The 24055-nt window shown below is 41.5% G+C and overlaps 1 protein-coding gene across 4 annotated transcripts in view; it reads left to right on the top strand.

The window, feature by feature from the left end:
• The window catches only part of TAFA1 (TAFA chemokine like family member 1), a 348473-nt gene that overhangs the window by 293937 nt on the left and 30481 nt on the right, over positions 1-24055 (top strand). For 3 of the 4 annotated variants that reach the window (XM_069811893.1, XM_069811892.1, XM_069811891.1), the window contains one exon: positions 4887-5027. In XM_069811893.1, the coding sequence (XP_069667994.1) occupies positions 4887-5027 (141 nt within the window). The remainder of the gene's footprint in view (positions 1-4886; positions 5028-24055) is intronic. The other variant, XM_069811894.1, reaches the window with a different exon arrangement.

The raw sequence follows: 24055 nt of genomic DNA, 5'->3' as shown, positions 1-24055 counted from the left end.
TGAACTGTCTGGAAATGTTGATAAAATTGGTCCATATGATTTCCTTTGCTCGTATTCCCATGGTGGATTGCTTATGGTGTAACACAGGGCAGAATTTGACCAGCAAAGCCTATGAAGTTGTTTGGGCATCACTTATTTTTTTGCAAGTAACACGAACAAGTTCTTACAACAACCTTCAACTGGATTAGGTTGCGTGGTGCATCAATGATGAGATAGAAGCAAATGTAACAGAGGATCTGAATTCTAAAATCACTGGGCGTATGACCCCAAAAAGAAAGGCATATCTTATCTATCAACCGTCTGTGCCTCCGCCAAACAACCCAAGAAGTCTCACCTAAGCGGTGCTTTGCTCATGCATTCATGCACACATGCATTCATTATGACTGACCTGCCCTAGGAAGGTCCATTAAGTGGAACTCATTTCAAGCACAGATGGTCCTGAATAGCTTAATGTCTGCCTGGTGGCCAGAATAAGTGAATTCTTGATGGCCTTAGACTTCTGATCACATACATGCAGCCAAGGAGGAAATGAAAACATGTTTATCATTTTGATAAACAACCTCTCTCATTGCTGCAGGATGCTCCATGTAACTCAGCAGAGTCAAATACTATTAAATTGTCATCACTGTCAAAGAGAGAACGTATAAGTTTTGCTACCTGACTCATAGTTAATGACTTCCACAATGTATAACACAAATCAGTACTGCTGTTTGCCTTTTTTATGTTTGTTTACTGATAAGTTCAGGCTTGGCTAGAATACAGAGGCAAGTTATAATTTTGAAGTGCAAAATATGCTGTTATTATTACCTCTCAGCTAGAGATATAAAACCCAGAGAAGACTAGAAGATGGTTTTTTGGCTTCTGCCAGGCATGCACTCAGACCCTATAGGTGATTAGATATTTTAAATCACAGCCACATACAGTAAGCTCATGCTTACGATAAAATATTTAACTCTGCGGTGTGTAAACTCAAGGTGGCTTTAAAACAGGGACAAAAATGAATATGATTTCAGCAGTTTAGTGTCCTCCAATTAGAATTAAACCATTTGCAGGAGTGACAAACACTTACCCCTCTTTTACAGTAAGAATGATACGTAATTTCTACAGTTTTGTATTTTAAGCCTATGGAGAACGAAGACTTCCAGAAGGCTGGGAAATATGAGCAGAGCCATAATGCCACAGATAGTTGCCATCTTCAACAGCCCAGAACCCTTCCTGGCAGCCAGTTCTGTCCCTCTTGCTTTGGTAGGCATCACATTTCCTTCGTGCAAAGTTGAGCGCATCCTGTGAACTGAGCGTTCAGAAAGGATCAGCTGTTTTTACTATCAAATCCTGCTAATGTTTGGTGTGGCGAGGGTGTAAGCCATGTTAGGACATTTTCATTCCCCACTGAAGCTTTCCTGATTTGCGAGTTCCCGTTCCTATTCCTATTTCTAATCTTTTTCTGTTTTTCTTGGGGCAGGAGGGAATTAAAAAAGCATAAGCTGTTTTTCTTACCAGGTGGATAAAGCAGCCACTTCATGAAATGTAACTGTCAACAAAACATTCAGAAGACACTTACTTAGAGGATTTTAGGGCCCTTTCCTCTCCTTTTAAGATCAATGGCAAATCCCCTATTGACTTGAATGACTTAGATGAGGCTGTTATTGTGGAAAAAAAGCCAGAAGCTACCTTAGCTCAATAGACCATAAACTTCCAAAAAAGACTTTTCTGTTCTTCTTGACAAGGATTCAAAATTTTGCTGCACTCACAGCCTATCAGGTTAATAATTCACATTTTTTCAGGACTCCCAGCACTGCAACATCTTGCCAGGTCTTTCCATAATCTCGAAGAACCACTGAGAAAAAAATCACTGGCTCAGTGATCAGAAATCCTCAGATATTGGTATTACAGCTTTTCTTAGCGCTCTCCCTCCTCCCCCCCTAAAAAAATTAAAGTTGGAAATAAAAAATAACAATTACAGAATAAAAAGTTACTTCACATATACATCTGATCATGTTAAAATTTTTTTCAGTGGAAACCAAAGACTGATTCATCTTCCTTTCCCCACTCTAGCTTGTTTCCTCATTTGTACAGCTGAAATAGAGATTTAAGTTGAACCTCTGCCCTCCCCCCTCTAGTATATTTGTGGTTTATATATTTCTGTGAATAACATAATGAAGAGTTTGCTTTTTCAATGAGTTTTTTTCCTAGCCTCACTGTGTCCATTTGTATTTGTCTGGGTACCTCTATCTATTCCTATTTTGTATATGGCTTTTAAAAAGTCTAACATGTACATGCATGGTTGGCAAAATATATACCAGCAAAATACATTGTGTGCAATGCTATCCAGTAGTCATTCATAGGCTAGTCATGCTTTAATGGAAAAATCTAATCCCACATAACAAATTTTCCAGGAAAAGAAGGTGTGTATCATGCAGAACTTTCTCCATGTAAGATGGATTTTTTCTTCTGTGTCAGCACTAAGAAGGGTCTTTTTATTACTGTTGTTATTATTATTATTTGCATGACAGTTATAGACCATGCAGATAAAAGTTCCAATTAATGTACTTAACTGTCTAGTGGTAAAAAAAGTGTTTTTTCATTGCTTTTATAGTTTCATTATATTTTGCCACTCCTAAACAACTATACACTTTGAGTTAAATTCTTTATTGCTGCAGCAACTTGAGCTTCCACATAACAATTAAAGGTGTTATAAAGCTCATCCACCACAACCCATTATTTCAAATAGATAACCAAATAAGCAAGACTAGCTCATGTGGTTATTAGTAGTCATACAGCAAATTAATAGAGAAAATTAAGCATTTAGCTTATTCACAGATATTTACCACACAGTCTATGTAGTCTAAAATTAGAAATGCTTATTACTGCATACATTATCTTTATTGTTGAGGTTGCAATCAATAAAATCACAAATCTTTCTTCTCTTAGGGCATGACCATAAGATGAATTAAACCAGTGAGAATCTTTTCATTGCTTTCAATACGATTTGGATGAGGGAACAGGGAGTTTATCTGAAGAATTACTTCATAGAAAAATACAAGCATTTGGGGCTGAGTTGATTGTCACAATTCCTCTTACTCCTAAGAGACACTTAAAAGACCATTTGTCAGATGACGGCTTTCTGAATTGTTGGGATCTCTCTTCTGTGGCACCTATTGGCTTTCAAAAAGCTTGTGTCAGCAGGCCAAATGTACCTAATAACTAATACATGAAACAGCATTTCTCTCCAGATGAGTTAAATGTTTACTGCAGAGTTAGTCTTGTCTCATCCCTGCAAACTCATCAGTGCTTAACCCTACGACCACACAACCTAAGCTCATTTACCCTAATGGACATTCACAGGCTTTCAGCCACTGACTCAGCCTGGAAGGTCAGTGGTTTGAAAATTTAATATTACAAAACAATTCCACACTTTGTGGAGTCCCTGTTCATTGATAGCTGTCGCACCACTTAAAACTGCAGGTACACCTTATGGCACGCCACCATACGACCTTAACAACATATAGTCAAGGAAGATTCCTCCCTGCCCACCAACCCCAGCGCTTCACTGCAGAAATGTCACGTATGTAGAATCACCAGGTAAGAGGGAGATGCCACTGGACTCCCAGACCTCTTCCAAAATCCCTTGTTCACAGCCGGACGTGGATCAGCATCACCACACTGCTTATTCTCCAACCTGGCTGCAGGGTTACTGTAGTGTTCAAAAGCTCTCAAAAGTTGTTTCAAAAAGAGTGAAAGGCAAAGACAGGAATAACGCTTTTTATGCTATAGTAAAAGCAATGTACAGTTAGAGTTTCACAGTGGCATAAAATAATAATGCTTTTCTAGAAAACCTTCTTACTCATCCTGCTCTTTAGTAGTCTGTGCATGATGTTTCATACTAAGTTTAAACAAATCCTGCCAAATTTATGCCGCAATTTCATAAAGAAGCCAAATATCTGTAGGGAGCAGACTGGCACTATTAAATACTTGGTGATTATGAGCTAAATACAATCTGAACTGAGGAATCGAGAAATCACTTGGGCAGTGCATTAGCCCACTGTGGTGTCTCATCTCCTCGCACTGCACTGCTAAGGTGAATGGGAATAACACACTTGACACTTTCTTTCTGGGTGTAGCATATGGGGCAAACACCAAGTATTCATAAACCCTAAGCCACCATCTATCTGTCTATCATTCCTTTGCATTCTCCACCTAATCAAACTATTGCAAATGTTCGTAAGGAACAGTTACGGAGAAGACAAATTAAGGCTGGTGATCCTGTACACAACGGGAATGTTTCCTGCCTTAAAACTGCCAATTTAGTGAGTGGGGTAGCAAAGGGGAGTGCTGCTGGACCGTCCTGTAACTTGGCGAGGCTGATTGTCATTCCCTAAGGGCTGAGTACTGTCATAGAATCAAATATTTGGAGAAAAAAGGTTATTTCTAGATGGATTTCCTTAGCCCCTGTCCTTGTACGAGAGAGTATTTGGGGAAAGAAGCCTCCAATATGACTAGCATAATATCAGCCAACAGTTGTTGCACATTTACTGTAGTGTATAACCTACGTTTCTTCAGGCCCAGACCCTGACGCACTCATTTTCAGGCCAAAAATTCTGCTGATGTCAGAGAAGCTTCTAATATAAGACAGGCAAGCTATATGTACTGTAAAGGGGCATTTATCTACATTTCCTATTAAAACTGAATTATAGCAGCACCCGGCTTATTCAGGAGCACGCATAATGGGAGAAATAGCGTTGTAATCCCACCTGCACAGAAGCCGTGCAGAGACGCAGAGAGAAGCACGCCTGGGTGCTTTGATTAGCCGCTGCTGCTCTTCCTAATCAGAGTGTCAATATTCTCTTTTTCTTTTTTTCTTTTTTTTCTTTTTTCTTTTTTGCCAGAAGGAGGAACGTGTGAAGTTATAGCAGCACACAGATGCTGTAATAAGAATCGAATTGAGGAAAGATCACAAACAGTAAAATGCTCCTGTCTACCTGGGAAAGTGGCTGGGACTACAAGAAACAGACCTTCCTGTGTTGATGGCAAGTAGCTCCTCCTGTATATATGTCTCTGTTTGTGTACCATCCAGTAAATAGCTTTAAATCTATAGATTATGCATAGGAACTTTGTTGTGTTCTCTATTTAACAAAAAGGAAAAATCTATAAGCCTAAGTATACATTTACACCACCTTGTCTGCTACTTTAGTGCATGGTTCTGTGCACTTGTGTCAAGTTAAGATTTACTCGCAAAAATGAGAGTATAGCATTTGGTAGAGGCACTTAGATAAGAACAACAGATTCTGTGGCAGGATCAAGCCCTTAATAAATAACTGGACAAAATTATCCCTTGTGTCACTTCGCAGGTCCCCCCGGTGCCACATTAGCTTTGATTCATAAATATTTCAAAGGACAACAGCCATTCATTTTGATTTAATTAGCCATTTGAAAAGTCAGTGGCAAAAAAGATAAATAAATGAATCGTGTAGTCCTGTCTTGTAACAAACATTACAGAAAGCTAGGAAAAAACCTTCTCTTTTGAAATCACTGGTGGTGTTTCTTGTCATGGGGATTTTTTTGCTGAAGGAAAAACACCATGTTATTTGTGTGGGTTTCACATCGGGTCTAGGTCCGCAGCGTGTATTCCTCTCTGGGCTCCCCTGCCACCGTTGCAAGGTGAAACCATGCAGCAACTGGGGAGAGAACCGTGGCTTGGAAGTGCTTAGCAAAACATAAATCGCCTAAGAAGACAGGGAGTAAGTGCTACTAATCCCATTAGTTACCTTTCCCAAACAAGCCGCTCCGTGTTGCAGAATCCCTCTGTGCAGCAGCTTTGTGAAACGGAGTATCTCATAAAAATTCCTGGCTATTCTTCATGGCAAACACCTGGTGCCTTTGTTTATACCACCCCACAGCCCAAAGGTGTTTCAAAGAGCCAGGGGTTGTTTTGGCTAGAGTCAAGGTGGGCTCTGCCCTGGGGTCTCCTCATCCTTCCCATGGCTGGACTTCCAGGGCTGACGGAGTAGCTGCAGGTTTTGGAAGCACCCAACGTTTTCTCTTTGGGTCTGTCGTTTGGCATTCAGCTTCCCCCCAAGGGAGTGAGAGCGAGGAGTTATACAAGCAAACACTGCAAAAAAATGGTTTCTTCTGGGTACTTTTCCTCAATCACATGCTGCAAAGGCACTAGCAAGGGAGCAGGGGCTGGTCCAGTTGCAGCCCAAATTTAGACAGGAGTATCGGTGGGTGTTGCGGACTGGAGGACTGTGTAGACAAAGCTCTGAGGCTTGCACATTCAACACCAAAAAGATGAGAGATGGGGGATGCCTTGGAGGGGTGAGAACCTCATGTTTTCTCAGCAAGTATTTGCGGTGTGTATGTATCTGGTTTATATATTAAAGATAGAAAGAAAATGTTTTGTTATTTCAAAAACACTTTCAAATTTTTAAATTATGAGGCAGTATTTCATAGCTTGTTGGACTGGGAATGGAACTCAGCTTCTGAACTCGTGACTCAAAACACGTTATGAATGCACCTGTGAATGATTACATTTTAATCCACATTCTGTCATTCTGTTATTGCTTAATCACCTTGATAAAAAGAAGCTTTTCTTTTTCTGTTAAGCACACTCATAAAACTGTAGGTGAAACCTACAGCTGGTCTTAACCAAAGATCAGCTGTACAAGCCTTGAAGAATTTCATGTTCTTCAGCAGGTCGTGAAAAACAGAGGCACTGGATAGAGCAGAGAGACACCATTAATTCAGATCTCATAATTCTGTTCAGAGAAGAGGAGCTCAAAGAATGCTGTGTTAAGAAAAAAGTTGGGTGCAGGTGTGGACTGAAGCCTAATTGCTCTGTCAGGATTACAATAAAAAGAAATGTTATTGTCTGGAATTTTGAAAGGAGTAAGGATAAAACAATGGCTAATATAAAAGTGTAAAGCTAGTCCTATTGAAGTCACTGGTAAGACTCACAGTGACTTCAAAGTCAGCAAACGCAAACTACAAAGGAATGTCTTCCCCTTTCAAGTTTAGTTGTTGTAGTCAGCCCATAGCTTCTTTTGTAGATGGCTGGTGAACGGTTCAAAAGCCCAATATGCTGCTCGTAAAAATTAATAGAAGGGGCATTTTCTTTGGCCTTTGTTTTATCCCAGACTTTGCTTTGTGACTTTTGACATACTGACCTGTTTTAAGTCAAAACTTTGACCTATTTAGTGGTTCTGTTCTTGCTAAGGCAAACTCCCCAAACTTCCCATGGGAGTCCCATTGACGTCAATACTTTAACTCACACAAAGCTTTGGGATTTGCTGTTTCTTTTGTACATGAGGACATTTCAGAAGGTCATCTGTAACTTTTTACCTTCTTTACCTACCATACTGAAGGGATTAAGACCCTTTAATTTCACATTGTATACGATTTCAAGCTTGCTTGGGTCCATTAGTTAAAAATCCATGGGTGTTCAGGTACAGCAGTGTATTCACACCCGAACAGACTGATCACCTTTGAGAGGTGACAAGGACTGGGACATCCCATGTAAGCAGTTTGACTCCCATCTGTGGCTGGTTACTGCCTCGACCCACCCCCACCTGATGGCTATTTAGTAGTGTGTATAAAACAAACTGAACCTCAGCATTGTTCTGTTTATAGCATTGGCCAAACTGTGACTTAATGGGATCAGAATCGAGCTTTTGGTGTTTCTCAGTCCAAATTCATCAGAAAACACCTCATCAAGGATGATGCTTTGCCAGTTTGAGTTCACGTTACAGAGGAGAGATTGCATTGCCTTCTACCAGCCATTGCTCCACGACACAACTGGGCTGCCTGGGTGGGACTGTGTGGAGAGCTAGCTTTGTTTTCTGTTTAAGAGAGAATACAATTATACATAGGAGTCAGCTTAACCTTTTTAATAAGTGTCAGGGGTGATAAATGGTCCTTTTGTCCTCTTGTTGGGAGAGCTCATCATGGGTAGCACACCAGCATAGTACATAGGACTCACGTATGCAGTCCTCCTCCTGAATGAGCTGAAATTCAGGCTGAGTATGTGTTATCTGTTCTATGAGGGGCAGGAGGTTGCCGTGTATTCCCAAGCATCACTTTCTGCCAAGTCCAGCAAACTTTTTCTTTGGGGCCTCATCTTAAAGCAGTATAGTGAGGCCAGGCTGTGGCAGCCTCAGAAGTTATAAATTATTCCTTGCCGTTCGTTCAGTAGACACTGTCCTAAAACCTGCCTCAGTCACCAATGAATTATGTAGTAGCAACAGTGAGAGCAAAACAAAAGCCAAATCTTGTCATGAAACAGAGATGCCAGTTTCTGTTTCTTTGCCTCTTCTGTTGCACATTTACTTCCATGATTCCCTTCACTACTTCGAGGTCTTTTTTTCTTTTTTTTTGAAGGATGGTTTCAAATGCTCCTTTCCCTCTCTACAATTTATCTTGCATGCCACTTGGCAGTAGCACATACCATGGGCATCAGTCTGTTCAGCTCTCCGTCATGCCTGTTATTATTTTCTCCATTTGCCCAAATACCTCTCCAGAGCAAGTCCCGAATGGATTTATTTCATTTGTGCTACAGCAGCTTGGCAGGGTCCCTTTTTCTGGGGAAAGGAGTGTCAAGCACATCCAGGGCATCCCCAGCCCCCTGCCTCCAGAGCAGAGGGGACCTGTGCAGTTTAGGGAGTTACTGACCTACTCCCCAGCAAAGCCGTTGGACACAGCGTGTGCCTTGGCTGGCTGAACGTACCCAGCAACTCCTCATCTACCGTCCTGCCCGCACACTTCAGAGGTGTCCAGGACCAGCAAAAGGCTTGAACTTGCAGCTCAGACTAGCATGCAGACCCCTCTAGCTCCACACTTTGATGGACCTGCTCTCTCTCCTTTTCCCGTTACTGCAGGCACTTTTTGTGTGATGTGCAGGCTATTTCGGCAAGAGTTTCTTAGCCGTGCTTCTGAATTTGCACCTTCCCTCTCCAATATGCTTGCAAACAGCTTGTCTTCCCCATTTCAGAAGCCCACAAACTTTCCTCCCTCTGCAGTAGGCTCTGTGGGCCTGCGAGGTGTCAGCACAAATAGCTGGGATTTGTCCCCTTGCTAGCTGTCGCGTGGCTAGTACGATTTCTACTGTGGGTTGAGGTTTTATTCCTTTGTCAACCTGTTTCTTCTTTTGGTACTGTGGTTATCTAAGAGAGATGTTCCCAGTAACGTCCTCTGCTTCCTTACAGCAATGCCTCTTGCATCCTCCTGGTAGGGTTAGTGGGCACATGACGGTTGTCCTTTCAGGTGTCAAGCCCACATCCTTTGGAAAATCTGTTCACCTCTGTAAATAAATATCAGTCAGTGGCTCCAAAATTTTAGTCATTTTTTTCTTAAGTTAATTTTCTGTTATTCCACATACAATTAAAAGAATCCACTAAAACAAAAAACACCCACGATATAATTCTCTTTTTTTAAATAGATATTTGGTTTTTTAGAATTTTTTCACCATTCCCAGTACATCTTTTACATTAAATGGGACCAAGATTTCTTCTATTGTTCATGCATAATGTGGAGATATTCTTAATCTTGTTCATCACTTTGTCAGAGCTTTCTTCTACTGCCCCATCTTCCTTCTCAGTATGGAACACACTGAGCATAGTGAAACCCTGATGAAAAAATGTGACTTTTAAATACCTTTAACATTGCTATTTGAACCTTTTCTAGATGTACGCAGCATATTCTTGAAATATTTAAATATTATTGAGGGATTTGCATTCACACTGCCCCCTGAAAAGCCATTTAGCTTTTGCTTTTGCTTTCTTACAACCCAAGCTACTTTCTTCAAATAAATGGCTGTAGACTGCTCCAGGTTTGGTGGTTTTACCACATTTTGGCATCATAAGGGATTTCATAACTTCAATATAATTTTGTTGTGACAGTATCAAATGTAAAGGTTATACCAACACTGTCATATTTGGGTCAGGGCTGTAATGTCCACCTCTCATTCTTCATTGACCTGATCTTCCTGCAAAATTGATGTCACCTTTCTGAATAGGCTAAGATTTTCTTCTGTGGCATGAATAAAGTTGGCTGTGTGAGCTAGAGAGCAAAAATCAGCAAGTGGCAGCAGTGAATTAATACACTTATGTCTTCTATTTTGGTTGTTTATGGATTGTCTACAGATGACTTGCAGTTTTCTTCGGTTGCTTCCATTAGCAAAACAGTCTTGTGGCCACTTCATTTATTTTTTCTTTGTTTTGGTTTGTTGTTTTGGGTTTTTTTAAGCAGTTCATTTTAGTACTCAGTATAAACAACATGTTTGAGTGGATGTGGGAGTCTCCACCTTTTCTACACTCTAGTTGAAAGCATGTGAAAATTCTGCTATTTGGAAGTTTCCCATTCCCTGTAAGGATAAAGACTTTTACTTTCCGCTGCACTTTGCAGTGGCTGCTCACATTCCTTCCAGGATATCAGTAAACAGGACTGGTCACGAATAGTCAGCATGAAGAAGGTGGGAAGAGAGGCCAGTGAGTCTACAGGGTTACTGAGTAAATATTAACAGAAAAGCTCTGATAATATCCTAATACTTCATATGATCGCTATAAAAATGTAATAGGAATACAAGATATTTATAATTTTAATACTGTCACTTTTATACTGTGAATAATGTGCTTTGTACCATATCATTTATAGTGGTATTGAACGGTTCTGTACAGTCAGTAGGTGGTTATGTGTGTGTGTTCTTTTGAGGCCTTTGAATAATACATAATTTGCTCATCTATACTGAAGTTTACTGTGTTACAGTCAATGATGCTCTCAGACATGCGGGGTTTTTTTAATGCTTGAATTTTTCTGTTCCCTTTTCTTCAGTCTTCTTCCAGTCTTTTTTAAACTCTTTCAGAGGCAACCTCAATATTTCTTGCACTATTATCTGTGAAATTTGTTGGACCACAGGGTATGGAATAACAGAAAAGCACCTGCACTGGCTTTTGAAGTCAAAATGAACTTTAATGCAGGTTGCTCATGTTGCCGGTGGTTTTAGGAAATGAGGTGGGTTTAACACTGGTCAAAACCAATGAGGAAAAAGGAAGGTGCTACTAAAATGCTGTGCAGTATCTCTCCCTCTAAATTATTCCTGTAAGAAAGGTCTCTGCAAAGATCTGAGATGATCTGATTCCATGTTGTCTGCAACACAGAATCAGATGCATTGGATCTCAGGCAGCAGGACTAGTGTTCTAACTCTCCATGGTCTGCTGTTGTCCTGTTTTACACCAGTCATGCATCAGGGGAAAGGGAAATCACTTACTGATACAGAACAATAAAATGTAATTAATCCAGTATTTCCCTTTCTCCCAGGCTGGCTTTGGATCCCATCAAGTTTCAAATAATTCTGTAATATATGAAATATTAACATGCATGTACTTACTTCAGATTTCTGTTAATTTGAGGATTATCCATCACTAGCCACCATGTGGCCCCCTGTATTTACATCAGACTTTGTCAGGACAGCATTAACAAACTACACACAAGTCTTAATGTCCATTGGGAGCACCGTGACTTTTAATGCCTCTCTGGGCCAGCACCGCACAACTCTCCAGTCATGCTACTGGAGGGTTGGTACTGCGTATCCTTATTTTTCCATGTGCAATAGTGGGAGCAGAGAGAGGACAGCTTTCATCACCACATGTCCCCTCTGCTGGCCTTTGCCCTCCCTCCTCTCACCCAGGACCTGCAAATGAAAAGTTCATACCTGCTATGCCCACTCCTTGGGCAGACGGTAAGTGCAGCCACGCTGTTGACATAAGCTAATTTATTTTATTTTTTAAATTATGGATAAGATGCAGAACAGAGGTGTAGCATATCCCCTCGAGGGTCCCTGAGCTGGTGCTCAGCCCACGCGTCCTCCCACAGCACCCGTGCTACCCCAGCTCGCATCACCTAAGAGATGGGCATGGGAAATACAGAAACTGCCTGGCTCTCCCTGGAGTGAGTGCAGGATTCGAGCCCTGTAGAGTCAAATGAAAGACTCCTATTGACTTTGGGTCAGGTCCTTAGTAAATGCTTTGTTAGATATAATCCTGTATCTATCAGCACTTACATCAAGTGAGAACGGTTCACAGTCACAAAGCCAATAGTTTTCTATTTATCTAATGTGTACTTTAGGTGGTATCACCAGAAAGCCTTTTTTTTCCTACTCTGTGAAAATTCTTTCAATCAATTCTTATTTCTTGAAGAAAGGGGGGAAAAAATGCTTTTTGAAATCCAAGGAGTCAGCTTCTCATCCCTCTAGCTGTGCTTCGGCCTAGATAAGAAGAGATCTCAGGGTCCCATATTATTAATGCACTGTCTATATGAATAACGAGCAGGCTTGGTGAATTATTCCACACTCCTGGGAAAATCTATAGCCCTGTCCTTCTGCAGCACCACTGGAACTGAGCAGGAGACTCGCATTTTTTTGATCTGGTGAATTCAGATGACTTCATTTGTAAAGAGGAAAAAAATGTATCTGTTCCCCACTGACACCCATTTAGTAAGCTAAAAAAAAAAGTTCACAGTATATCACATACACTATTAAAAAAGGAGAGAGGAAGAGAGAAGGCTAACTGTGTACTGGAATATTCTAAGACTTTGCTTTTGTCCAGAAACATGTCTTCTTGAAACGCCCTTGCAGCCACCCTGAAATTGCAGCCAGATTCCAAGAGGTACTGACTTCAGGCGGAGCAAAAGCAAAACTGGCAGTGACGACGCAGAGTAATTAGTTCATTTACCAAGGCACAGCAGCTCTCATTACCAGTTTGCCTTCTCATCTGCAGGGCAGAGGCTGAACGGAGCAGAGGGGAGGTATGCGCCTGACCCTCCTGATGGTGGGTGAGCTTTTGTGTCAGAGCACAGCAGCATCTCCTGAACGCAGACCATGGGTGAGCAACCTGAGGAAAGCAGAACGGCCGTGCTTCTCCCTGAATAAATATATGTACAAACACGTATACATGTGTGTATACAGATAGAGATATATATGTGCACGTGCTGTAGAGTCATCCTGCCATGGGTGGTACATGAAAGCACCCAGTGCTCTTCAGACACCTCTGTACGATGCCAGTGCTTAAGAGGGAGGATATTCAAGGGTCAAATTTGCAGCCGACCTGAGCCAAAGTCCGCAGCGAGGGCTGCCGAGCTAGGCGCTTCTCCATCTCTCAGCGAGGGCTGCATTGTTTGTGCCGCATGCTAACGTCCGCCAGGCATTAGGGAGAAGGAGACGGATGATCATGTCTTTCTGGTGTGAAGATGGTGCAGCTAATGAGATCGTCTGACTGTGGGTTTATGTGAGTACATCTTCATCTCAGCTATAATTCATCTCCCTACCTATGTCTTATATTTCTTTCTTTTCCAATTGACATTGCGGTTTCCTGCATAGCAAAGCAACCACCCTTTTTAATATCAAGCCCGTAGAACAGCTGACTAATCCACCCCTGATGAAGTACGGAGAGCTCACTTAAATCCCAATTTCCGCAGGAAAAACATTTTCTTGTTCTACTTAAGAGGGGAAAAAAGCCATAAGTCATGGCACTATCTCCATCTGCGTGAGGGGTGGTCATTTTTCCAGGCTCCAGCTGACAGGTTTCAGTGCCGACACGGAGGGAGCAGAGCCCTCGCAGCCAACCAAGGTGCACAAGCAGCAGCCTTATGGTGAAATTAGAGAACAGCACGGCCACCTAGCAGTGTGAAGACACACAGGAACATATAATTACTTCACCTCCATACAGAGGAAAGTAACCTTTCTCTAAAATCGTTGCAATGAGCCCGCTAGAGGCTAAATGGAAAAACAGTAGGAGTTTTCTCCTCTTATAGATAACATTAAGTGTTAATCACAGCACTGGAAAGAGACTGGTAAGGGGGTTTGGAGGCAGGGAACACAGGTACGGAGGGCAGCCGGCCGTGCTGGTGTGCCAGGCACTGCAGGGGAAGAGAAACACGAGCTGGGTGGGAAAAGCGAGCCTAGAGAAAATTCCCTTGCAGGGGTGAAGCCACAGGCAGGACCATGCAGGTGAGCCCCGGGAGGTCAGGTAGCATAAGGATTGGGCACGCTGCCTGGCAAGCGCAGAGAACAGCCAAGAGAAGGGTTTTTTGCACTTTTTGCATACACAGATCTACCTCGCTGAGCCCAGAGTAGCCCAGAAGAGGGGCAGCAGCCCGCTGCGACCTATCTGCAAATCTACAGATGGTAGCTGTAAGGGCAAAAAAAGCTTCAGCCATGCAAAGGGTGGCTCCTCTCACAACAAGCCAGCATCCAGCAGTGCTGAGGGAGAGATTTCCAAATGTCAGGAACTAGACGGAAAAAGCCTGTCTAAGAAGAGATCACAAGGCAGGGGTGAGCAGCGGCGTGTCAGAGACAAAAAGCTTTGCTTGGGGGGTAACACAGAAGTAGCTCAGAAGAGTAAGATCTGGGTATCGAGGAGGGACTTGTGTGCAAGACACTTGATGTATTCGTATCCATCACAGCCACCGCAAGGTATGGAGCCTGGTCTGTGGCTGCAGCAAGGCAGAGAGAGAAAGAGCTTTGCTACCATTCACTACATCTGTGTGGAGTGATGTTGCCAGCTGATACAGGATGTGTGGTGTCTCAGGAGTAAAAGGTTTAAACCTTTACGCCGTGCCTTTAGACAAACACTGGGTTTATCTGTGCCTTGTGCGACAAAGCACACGTGCGTGATCCAAGCACAGCGTTCAAAATGCATTCAGAAAGCGGTTTGACACCCAGAGACAGATTTTCAGCTGGTGTAAACTGGCTCTTGAAATCCAGAGAGACCTGCTAGTTTGTGCCAAATGAGGACACGGTTTGTCGAGTTTAGGAAAATGAACAGAATGGTGACTGGCTATTAATCCTTGCTCACAGTCTTCAGGGAATATATGGGACCAGCGTTCAGCTAATCAGTGGCCAAGAGGAGCTTAGAGAAGCGTTAAGGTCGGGTTAGCATCAGTGCTGAATCCCCTTACATGAAGTCTTTGCGGTAATTCAGATGATAATCCGTCTCCGCGAGGAAAGACCATATTACTAAATGGCTAATTCTACATAAACTCATGTCGTATATCTTTACTGCATTGGATACTGTGTTTTCAGTGCAGCAGGGCTGTGCAATGCTGCTTGTCTACAGGTGTCTAATACAGTATAGAAAATACGTGATCTGAGTATTGCAGAGCATTAAGTCTTTTTTTCTTTTCTTTCAAAGCTACCTTCTATCTATAAACACAGAGCTGGTTCACAAGGCTTGAATGTGGTTTGTAGGATTTGAACACAAAAGAAGTGGATGATTAAGTAAAAATGGCAAATGCTGCTACATAGTGTGGTCTCTTTAAATTAAGAGAAGAAAACCTGAAGTTATTACACACTGAAATTTTAACGAGACAACGACCAAATCTTTGTAAGAAGAATACACATTGTTAATCCTTTTACTGATGCAGTGAGTTCAAATAAGAGTCACTAATTTAGCACTGGAGTTGTCTGTTGTGTTGAACTACATGAATTAATCTGGCAACTGCAACTAGAGGCAGACAAGTCAACAAGTGTTTAATTGATTTCAGAGAATTGATTATCCAGAAAATTGATCACAGACACATTTCCAGTTCCTCCTCTCAGAATACAACCAGGTAGCTGTAGGACCAAACCCCTCAGCAATTTGTCAGCCTGTAGTCCATTTTGGGTGATTTTCATGCATTAACATTGCAGAATTGCCTTACATTTGGGAATCAAATAAGTACATTGCAAGGGAGGCATTTATTTCGAATCTTACACTTTGTGCTGAGGAAGTGTGCTATTCAGCACCTACATAGCCTGCAGATTTTGGAACAGGTCTCTATACGTAGGTGTCAGAAAGCAGTTTACTAATCCAATATCTCGAAGAAAGCATTATTCCTTTTTGGGAGTTAAGTGTTTCCATAGACCATTCAGTTTACCACAATAACTGCTCAAGGTTAAGCAAGCACAAGCACTGATGTAGTATGGCAGAATTCAATAATATTTAAAAAGTGCTGCCTCTCCCTTTTGAAACTATCATGCAAAAGACAGCAGTGTGGAAAGGAGCTGTGCTCTACAATTTAAGCATTCTGCCCTGTGTTGTCAGTATATAAAACCTATTCTGCAGGCAGATGGATTGCTTTTAATATGTGGTCTTGTGTAATCATTTCTTTTTGATTACAATTCCTAGGCAGCAAGCATACAGCCGAGTTTTCAAGAGGCATGTGCATGGTCAGTACATTTTTTATAATCCTCCTAATGTGCCCAGAACTCACAAACAGCAAGGTGAAACATCAGTACAAACCATCGCTCAGGAATGAAATTGAGAAGCAAATGACACTGTCCTAACTGAGGACAATGGCAAATTTCCCATTAACTCAAATGAGAGTAGAAAACATACCTCTGTATTGGTTTTATTATAACAAAATGCCCTCTCCTTTTTCTTCAGACCCCTCCACAAAATACCATCAAATGCAGTTGTATGTAATATAGTTATGCAAATATCAAATGAACTCTATTTCCTTTGGAAATTTCCTTTCCTCCTCTTGAAAATTGCTAACTGGATGAACACATTTTAAAACAAGAGCACCTGTAGTCCCTGTTAAATAAAAAAACCAAAGCTCATTAGTGTAATGAACGCTTGTATCACAGTAGTGAGATCGTTATCTGGGGACACAGACACCTATTGCTCTGGGCAGGACGGGGGAAAGGAGGGTGACCACTGCTTTGAACCACAGAGCACAGGAACGAAGCAGTAAAGGAGAAAATCCGTATAGTTTTTGACAGGTTGTATTTCCTCTGGGATTCAGCTCAGTAGCAAAGGCCCGGCCTCATTATTGCACTGATGCTATTCATTTCTCTTGTTTGTCTGTGTATTGTGATGAATTTGGTTCATCAGAATGTCAGGCGGGGAATCGGGCGAGGAATTTGTGGCAGGGCTGGAGAAGCATAATGCTTCTCTCTAGCACGGTGATGGGTCCTTTCCTGGGATGGATGTGCAGTTCTGGCCACTCAGCTTCAAAAAAGGAGGTGAATTAACTTGTTGGCCCAGGTGTGGAGAAAGGCTTTGGCTGCTCGGGAGAATGGGCAGCCTCTTTTGAGAGGGAAAAGTTGTAGGGCAGCAAAGCAAAGCGTGAAAGAGTGTGAATCTGCTGCCAGATCAATGCAGGGGCACCAGGAACAGAGAAAGGCTGAGAAAAGAGTGGAGGATTTAACAGATATAAACTCCCCATCATTAAATGGGGGTTGGAAATTGGAAGAAGAGTCCTAACTCTTAGAGGAGGTTGGCAACAGCTTCCCAGTAGGGATGCCAGCTAGTTTTGAAGACTTCTAGTGTCTTTTGCCATACCCACAAAAAGCAAAGAAATTAGTATTATTTGATAAAATAACACTGCAGCTTACTGGTGAACAGTGGATGGACCACAGACTGATATAAGTCAAGAAAAACAGCTGTAGAGCAGACTCATAAGAATGCATACGTGTGTTAGAGACACAACAAACTGCATATATGCTTTGTCTTTAATATAGCAAGAATTGATTCAATCTGGAAAAAAACCCAACCAACCAAACAAAACAACCAAACAAATCACTCAGGCAGCTGCACTTCATACCAACTAAAGGGTGAAGTCTGGGAGGTTGTGTGATTGCTTTTGAAATGCAATTTTTGAAAACAAAAATGTTTTGTCAATGTTGTGAATTTATTAATAAAAGAAGGGGGATAAAATTGCCGAGCAGATATATGGGAAAGTTTCATCCCATTTTGGAGTCTTTAGTTACAGTTTTACTTTATTTGATACGGTAATTTTTTTATTGTTTGGTTGGCCAACATTGATATCTTTTTTTATCCATTCATTTGCAATAACGTGTTGATAAATCAGTTTTAGTGGTGGAACCAATTAATTCTCCATTGTAAGTATTGACTTAGATTTTTTTAATCTATTCTATTTGTCGGAGATGGCAGTACTGGACTTCCCTGGATGAGCAATAATGAGGCAATATTGCAGAACCCATTTCTATTACTCCTCTGAAATGGTGCTTGTAAGTTCTGTGTGGTCATTGCAAAAAACCCAGCATTTGCAAAGAGGAATTAAGTAAATTATAGCCTTGCTACCTGGCTTGCATTCTTCAAATGACCCTGGTGCCCACAAGTGGGGATTCTAGCAAAAGGTATCAGTTTGAGTTTGCAGATTTCCCAGCTGAGTTTGCTCATTAGCACACGGCAAGATGGAAACTAGGATCAGAAATGATCTGTGATTACAACGGACGTGGTCTAAGGTATCATGTGTAGTCAGGTTTGGTAAATAAAATGAATGGGGCCGGTTTTGAAATTCCCAAAATTCAAATGTAATTACATACCACCTAGATCTGTGTTTTACTGTTTACTGGCACTGAAAACCTTTTGAAAGCTGATACAATTTCCTAATAAAAGGAATAAATTGACAAACCGGGTTAGAAGCTTGTGCTTCGAATGTAGCAACCCTTATGCAAAGGCCTTCAGTGAAAACTCCAGCAAGTGCGCGCTGTATTGAATCAGTGTATTTCTGAAATAATCACGAACACTCATTTGTAACAAGCTTGGGTTAGACCCTTTCCGTGTGAACCACTTTCATTTTAAACTCATTATTTATGGTAAGCATAGCCACACTCTTCATGCATTTTGCATGTTCAATTTTCAAGCCAAAATATAGGAGCTGCATCAGCTTCAGTGCTCCCAGCAGGTAATCGGCCTCCTGCAATATCAAACCTTATGTCACCAACAGTAATAGGCTGAAATAGTCAGATCCTCATAAGGACCGTGCCTGCCCAGTTCCTATTAAAATTAATGGAGACTGGGCATCCGTTCCCTCTAGGCAGCTTTGAAAATATCAGCCAAAATGTAGTTGTAAGTATTAACCTTTAGGAAGTTAGTGTTGGCAGCCTCCCACCGCTCTGTGCTAGTTTCCAAAATCAGGAGCTCTGATTAGGAGGAGCCCTGCATGAGAGCCTCCAGCTCCGGTTTGATGGGACCGTGTCCTCAGAGGCTGCTGGTGGGGAGCAGCTGTGGGCAATTCACACCTTCAGGCTGTTTTGGCTGAGCAGATCCTGGGGAGTCAGAAGGCAAATTGTGAGGCTGCTCTGCCACTTGAACCAGGAACAGCCTGAACTGAGCGGGATGGGGTTTTTTTTCTTGGTCTTCAGAGGCGACGAAGCCAGTCCCATAAAGGTCAGTAGAGGCGGTGTGAAAAGGCTACCCTGACTCTGAATACGATGCAGTATGGAAGTCTGGGGCAGAAACACCAAAAATATTACAGCCTAACTGTTAAAATAAACATATTTGGTAGAGAAAAAACCTGCCTGTGAATGCTTTTATATATTACAAGCTGTAAGGAACTTCTGCCCTGCTGATTTAACCTTCTTTAATTAGGGGGTTTTTCCCCTTTCCTATCTATGTTTGTAAAGAAATATAGTCTGGCATTTGAAAAGAAAAAGGGGATTAGAATTATTTATTATCGGATTACTATGAAACCAACAGAAATAGCAATAGAAGTTCATGGTTTTAAACAATCTCCAGGTCTCAGGTCTAATCCATACAGATGATGACCTGTGATGAAGTAGTGTTACAGGAATAAATTGGCTGTGGTTTAGACTGAGGGATTTCAACCCAGCTAATAAACTCTCGGTAGTGCATACCTGAAATGTTACCACAGTAGCTGGAGAGCAAACTGTCGCCTTTTTAAATTTTTTCACTGAATAGTTCTAAAATAACCAAAGTGTAATCAACACACTCAGTTAGCAGATTGTTCATGGACACAAAATACATTCCTAAATCAAGTAAATTGCTAACTGTGAAGCATTTGCTAGTCTCTGCTTTACATAGTATGAGGTAAGAAGTGAATATAACTCACTGGTCTCTATTACTGGCTGCAACTAGAAATGCAGAGCGATAAATGTGCTCTTTCAATTTCAACAGTGCATCATTAGTAGAAATCCTGTAAGGACCACCTGGATCTTAATGACCTGTTACCCTGCATCTTCACCATCGCCGTGAGTGCCAGCTCTGGTTTTTTGGTGGCTACCTGTGCCATTTTAGGAAGCACTAATTGCATTTTGCTGAATTTTGCTGCATTCTGGTGTTCTTGCTTTTTTAGTTTCCCTTCCTAAATATGCCTGTCTAATAGTCACGGACCTGGAGGAAATGTGTAGCCAGGAACATTAGCAGTGCTGGCAGATCTCAGAAGAAGCAAAAGGGCCAGAGAGAGCCCTTCCTGGCTCTGCTGAGTCCACAGGTTATGAGCGGAATTATGGGCAAGGTTTACTGCAGCATCCGTGTGCTCAGGGTATGGATCGTGTGCTTGTTCTGCTAGCTTTTCCTGAAATATTAGGTCTTGCTAAATGTAGCTTTCTCTAGAATACAGATCAGCTACATTAGTGTAGCGTCCCGCTTGTACAACATATTTTGGTTGTATCTACCCTTGTATTTGCTCACTTCGTGGCATACTACAATATGTCAAAAAATGTAGATGCTGCTGCTTCCTACCACATTTTTCAGCTAAAAATGACAGGTGCCTGGAATTATTACAGTATTATTTTTGTTTGTTTTTGTCACTAAGAAAACAACACCATAGATGCTGAGAGGTTCTTGCCAGGAGTTTTGCAGAGACCAAAGGGGCTATACTTGCACTCCGAAGTCTAACAAGGAACTGCAGTCTACTAGTTTATGCTGCAAAACAAAATAGGCATCCAGCAAGGGCAGGAGCACAGGCTTCGTGTAGTGAAAAAAAGAAAAATTGGGCTGTGGGCGACACAGGAGTGAGGAGAGGTTACACTGCGAAGTGGGAGTAGACTTGCTGTGTTAGGTAATACTGGATACAGTAAATAACTTCAAACATTTGGAATTTTTTTCTTTCTTAGAAACCTGAAAAAGTGTGCAGTAACTAAATAAAGATGTATGCGGTTCAGATCACTGTTACTGTACCTGTGAAGGATGATATAAAACCATATAGCGTGGGGGGCAGAGAGGGGGCAGACCCACAGGGTCCTGTTTGACACTCAGTCTGAGGAAACCCTGAGGTCAAAGGAGATATTCCTACAGCCTGCTTTCCATTCTCATCCAAAAATACTCCTCCTTCCAATTTCTCTTTGGTGTCAAAATAAATGAAAATGTTTCATAGTGATTAATGGTGTGCTGGCTACACAGTGAATGCTGGTAGGGATACAGCCAATCAGTGAAGAGGATATTTTCAGAAAACCTCATATTTTGTTTTGACTTTATGCTGACATGTTGAATTTTGGCAAAAAAGTGATGAAATTCAGCCAGTTAGATAGGCATGCATGTGTGCACGTAGACACACACGGGGTGAGAGAATCACTTGATGATTCTGCTCCTGGAAGGAGATACCTCTCCGGAGAAACGCTCTATTGCTTGACGCATGCTGGACTGCTGGTCGCTATTTGCACCCGGATTGTGCTCTTCAAGGATTATGTCTGCAGGTAGGGGACTGCGGGAGCATCCCCGGGGTCCCCAAGACCACCCAATGTTGTGTGACACTGTGGGAACCAGCAGGTTGGTGGGAGGTGGAGGGTTCCCTGCCCCTCACTCTCCCTCTGTGCTCCTCCTTGTGTGCCACCTTTGAGAATGAAAGGAGGTGACAAATGCCACCGCATCCCTGATTTCTTTAGGAAATCGGCTTAGTTTTTTAAAAAATGCTTACAAGGTTTTGGAGAGAGGTCCAAAAAAACCTGCACCCTAATGCAAATCAACTCAGAACTTCTGGGTTATGATAGAGCTTGTTATACATAAAGTCTATACTGTATTTATTCACCTAGAGACCTTAACTATTATGTACAAAAAAGAATGACTGCAGCACAATATTGTTTCTTTCACCACCATTGATCTTTAGTTTCCCACTTCATTTTTGCCCTCTATATTAAGGGTGGTTTCTTTGTACTGCTGTGTATGTGAGATGTTTAAAACTTGCTTAAGATTTCGATTTCCAGAGGGTTCTGTGAGGCTGAGGTTGTAGCTTATCTAATATTTTGGCAGAGTCCGAGGTCTGTGTTGTAAAAGTCAATTTAGTTTTAAGCTGTTGTTCTCACCACTACAGTGAATAATCCAATTTTTAATTATTTTATGTGTTATTTATTATTTTTATGTATTATATGCTTAAAATTTAGTTGTTTGTCATTATTATAATTTTAGTGGAAGGGACACTGGAGGAACCAAGCCTTGCTGGAATAGATTGTTATCCAGTGTAATGTATTGATCAGGTCAGGCAGTAAATTAACAGGAGCAGAACACCATTAAATTTTGAACTTAATTGCCTTCTACTCTTAATTTCTATTGGATATAATCAATAGGTGCCAGAGGAAAGTTAAAAGAGTTATTTAGCAAGCCGCTATTTCCTGAAGCGTAATGGAAAACTAGTGTTTCATCCTCTAGTTGATGCAAAGAATTTGCAGTTCAAGTGTGGCCACTTAAGCATTTTATCAAAGACTCACTTTCAGTTCTGTCTTGATTAATCTTCGTCCCTTCCAGAAAGAAATGTGATTTAGTGACGCGGTCTGTTTTGGTTTAGCCACCCCTTTGGTCTTTGCACTTCCACTGGTGTTGCAGCAACACTGTTTCCCTCCAGGATCCCTCCAGCCTGTATTCCTGTCTCTAGCCATGCGCACGCAGAGTGTCTTCAGGGAGATATTCTCAGGCGAGTATCTTTTAATATCATTTCCCTTTCCAAGGAAGTGCAGTGTTACAGCCAGTGGAAATGAAGACCATAGCCTTGGTCTTGACTTTTCTTCTTGGTTCCTCCACTAGCTTGTTTGGGCAAGTTGCTCATCTCTCTTATTTTCCCTGCCAGCAAAACACTAACGGAATCAATCGCCCTCACCAAGGTCTAGTGTCAAGCTGATGTGTTGCACTCTCTTCTAGGACTCTCTGTGCTGATGAGACACCTTGTTCTGTTCTCCAGCCTACTGCTCAATTTGTTACTCCTTGTGTCTCACATTTCCCTCTACAGTAGTATTTTACTTTTTTTTTACATGCTGTCGAATTTAAGTATTGCTTATCCTGCTGTAATCTAAAACCAGTTCCTTATAAATCAATATCTCAGTGCTATTATTATTTTTACACCTCTTTGAACACTCTTTCCATTACCTAGTCTTTTGCTAATAAAATGCTGCAAAGGAAACACCATATTTCAGGTGGCCCCCTGCCAAAGCTATATGCCCAGTATCACTGCCCTGTGGAATCACAGGGACATTAAAAAGCCATTGAATGGAGGATAGACATCTGATGCAAATTAGGGGATTATTGCAAACTTTGGTGGGCCTTGGAAGCTGTATTACTGAAGCAGCACACAGAATAAAACAGGCCAAGGTAATCACACCTCATATTTTACAATAGTGTCAGTTCTGTGCCAGTGGTGCTATTCCATATTTATAACTTTATATTGGCATAAGGCAATTCACATTCAAGCTAATGGGAGTTCTCCAGGAGTGTTGATTCAGGTTCTTGATGAGAAATGAGTATAGCCCCTTTTGCACATCTCTACAGCAGAAATGGCAGTTAGAGCAGAGAAGAGTCTACTTGAGATTTTATGAAGTGGTGCATAATGATGCACCAAATGGACAGACCTTCATAGAAGTCTCATTTTCTAAAAGAGCTGACCTATACTCCTTCTGAAAACCAAATATCTTCAGGGAGTGGCAAGTTACCCACCTCAAAATAGAGTCAACACATTCAGTGAGCCTTCCTCTGAAATCTTGACCTACATCTGTCCGCAATTCTCTCCATTATGAAATGTGGATAACAGGTATTTTACTGTGAGCACATTTGATTTTATTCAAGTCCAGTATATTTTAAAAAACAGTGCTTGCTGTCTATGCAAATTCAAAAACATCAAAAGAGCTGAGTTTGAATTTACCTCTTTAACAATTATTCCTTGTCACATTATTTTGTTTAACAGGGAATTCATCACAGGGGAGAAGAAAAAAATACAGCCTCTTGACAGTTACAAGGAATTAGCTGTGCTTACAATAATATATTTTCCAAGGGAAGGCTGGAGGGCAGAGTTTGACAGTGCTGAAGCTGTACCACATACAGTGACGTCCTGTGACCAT

This window comes from Haliaeetus albicilla, chromosome 24 (genome assembly GCF_947461875.1).
Source record: "Haliaeetus albicilla chromosome 24, bHalAlb1.1, whole genome shotgun sequence".
NCBI classification, from domain to species: domain Eukaryota; kingdom Metazoa; phylum Chordata; class Aves; order Accipitriformes; family Accipitridae; genus Haliaeetus; species Haliaeetus albicilla.
The sequence above is the reverse complement of the archived record's forward strand: the minus strand, read 5'-3'. Positions and strand labels throughout refer to the sequence as shown.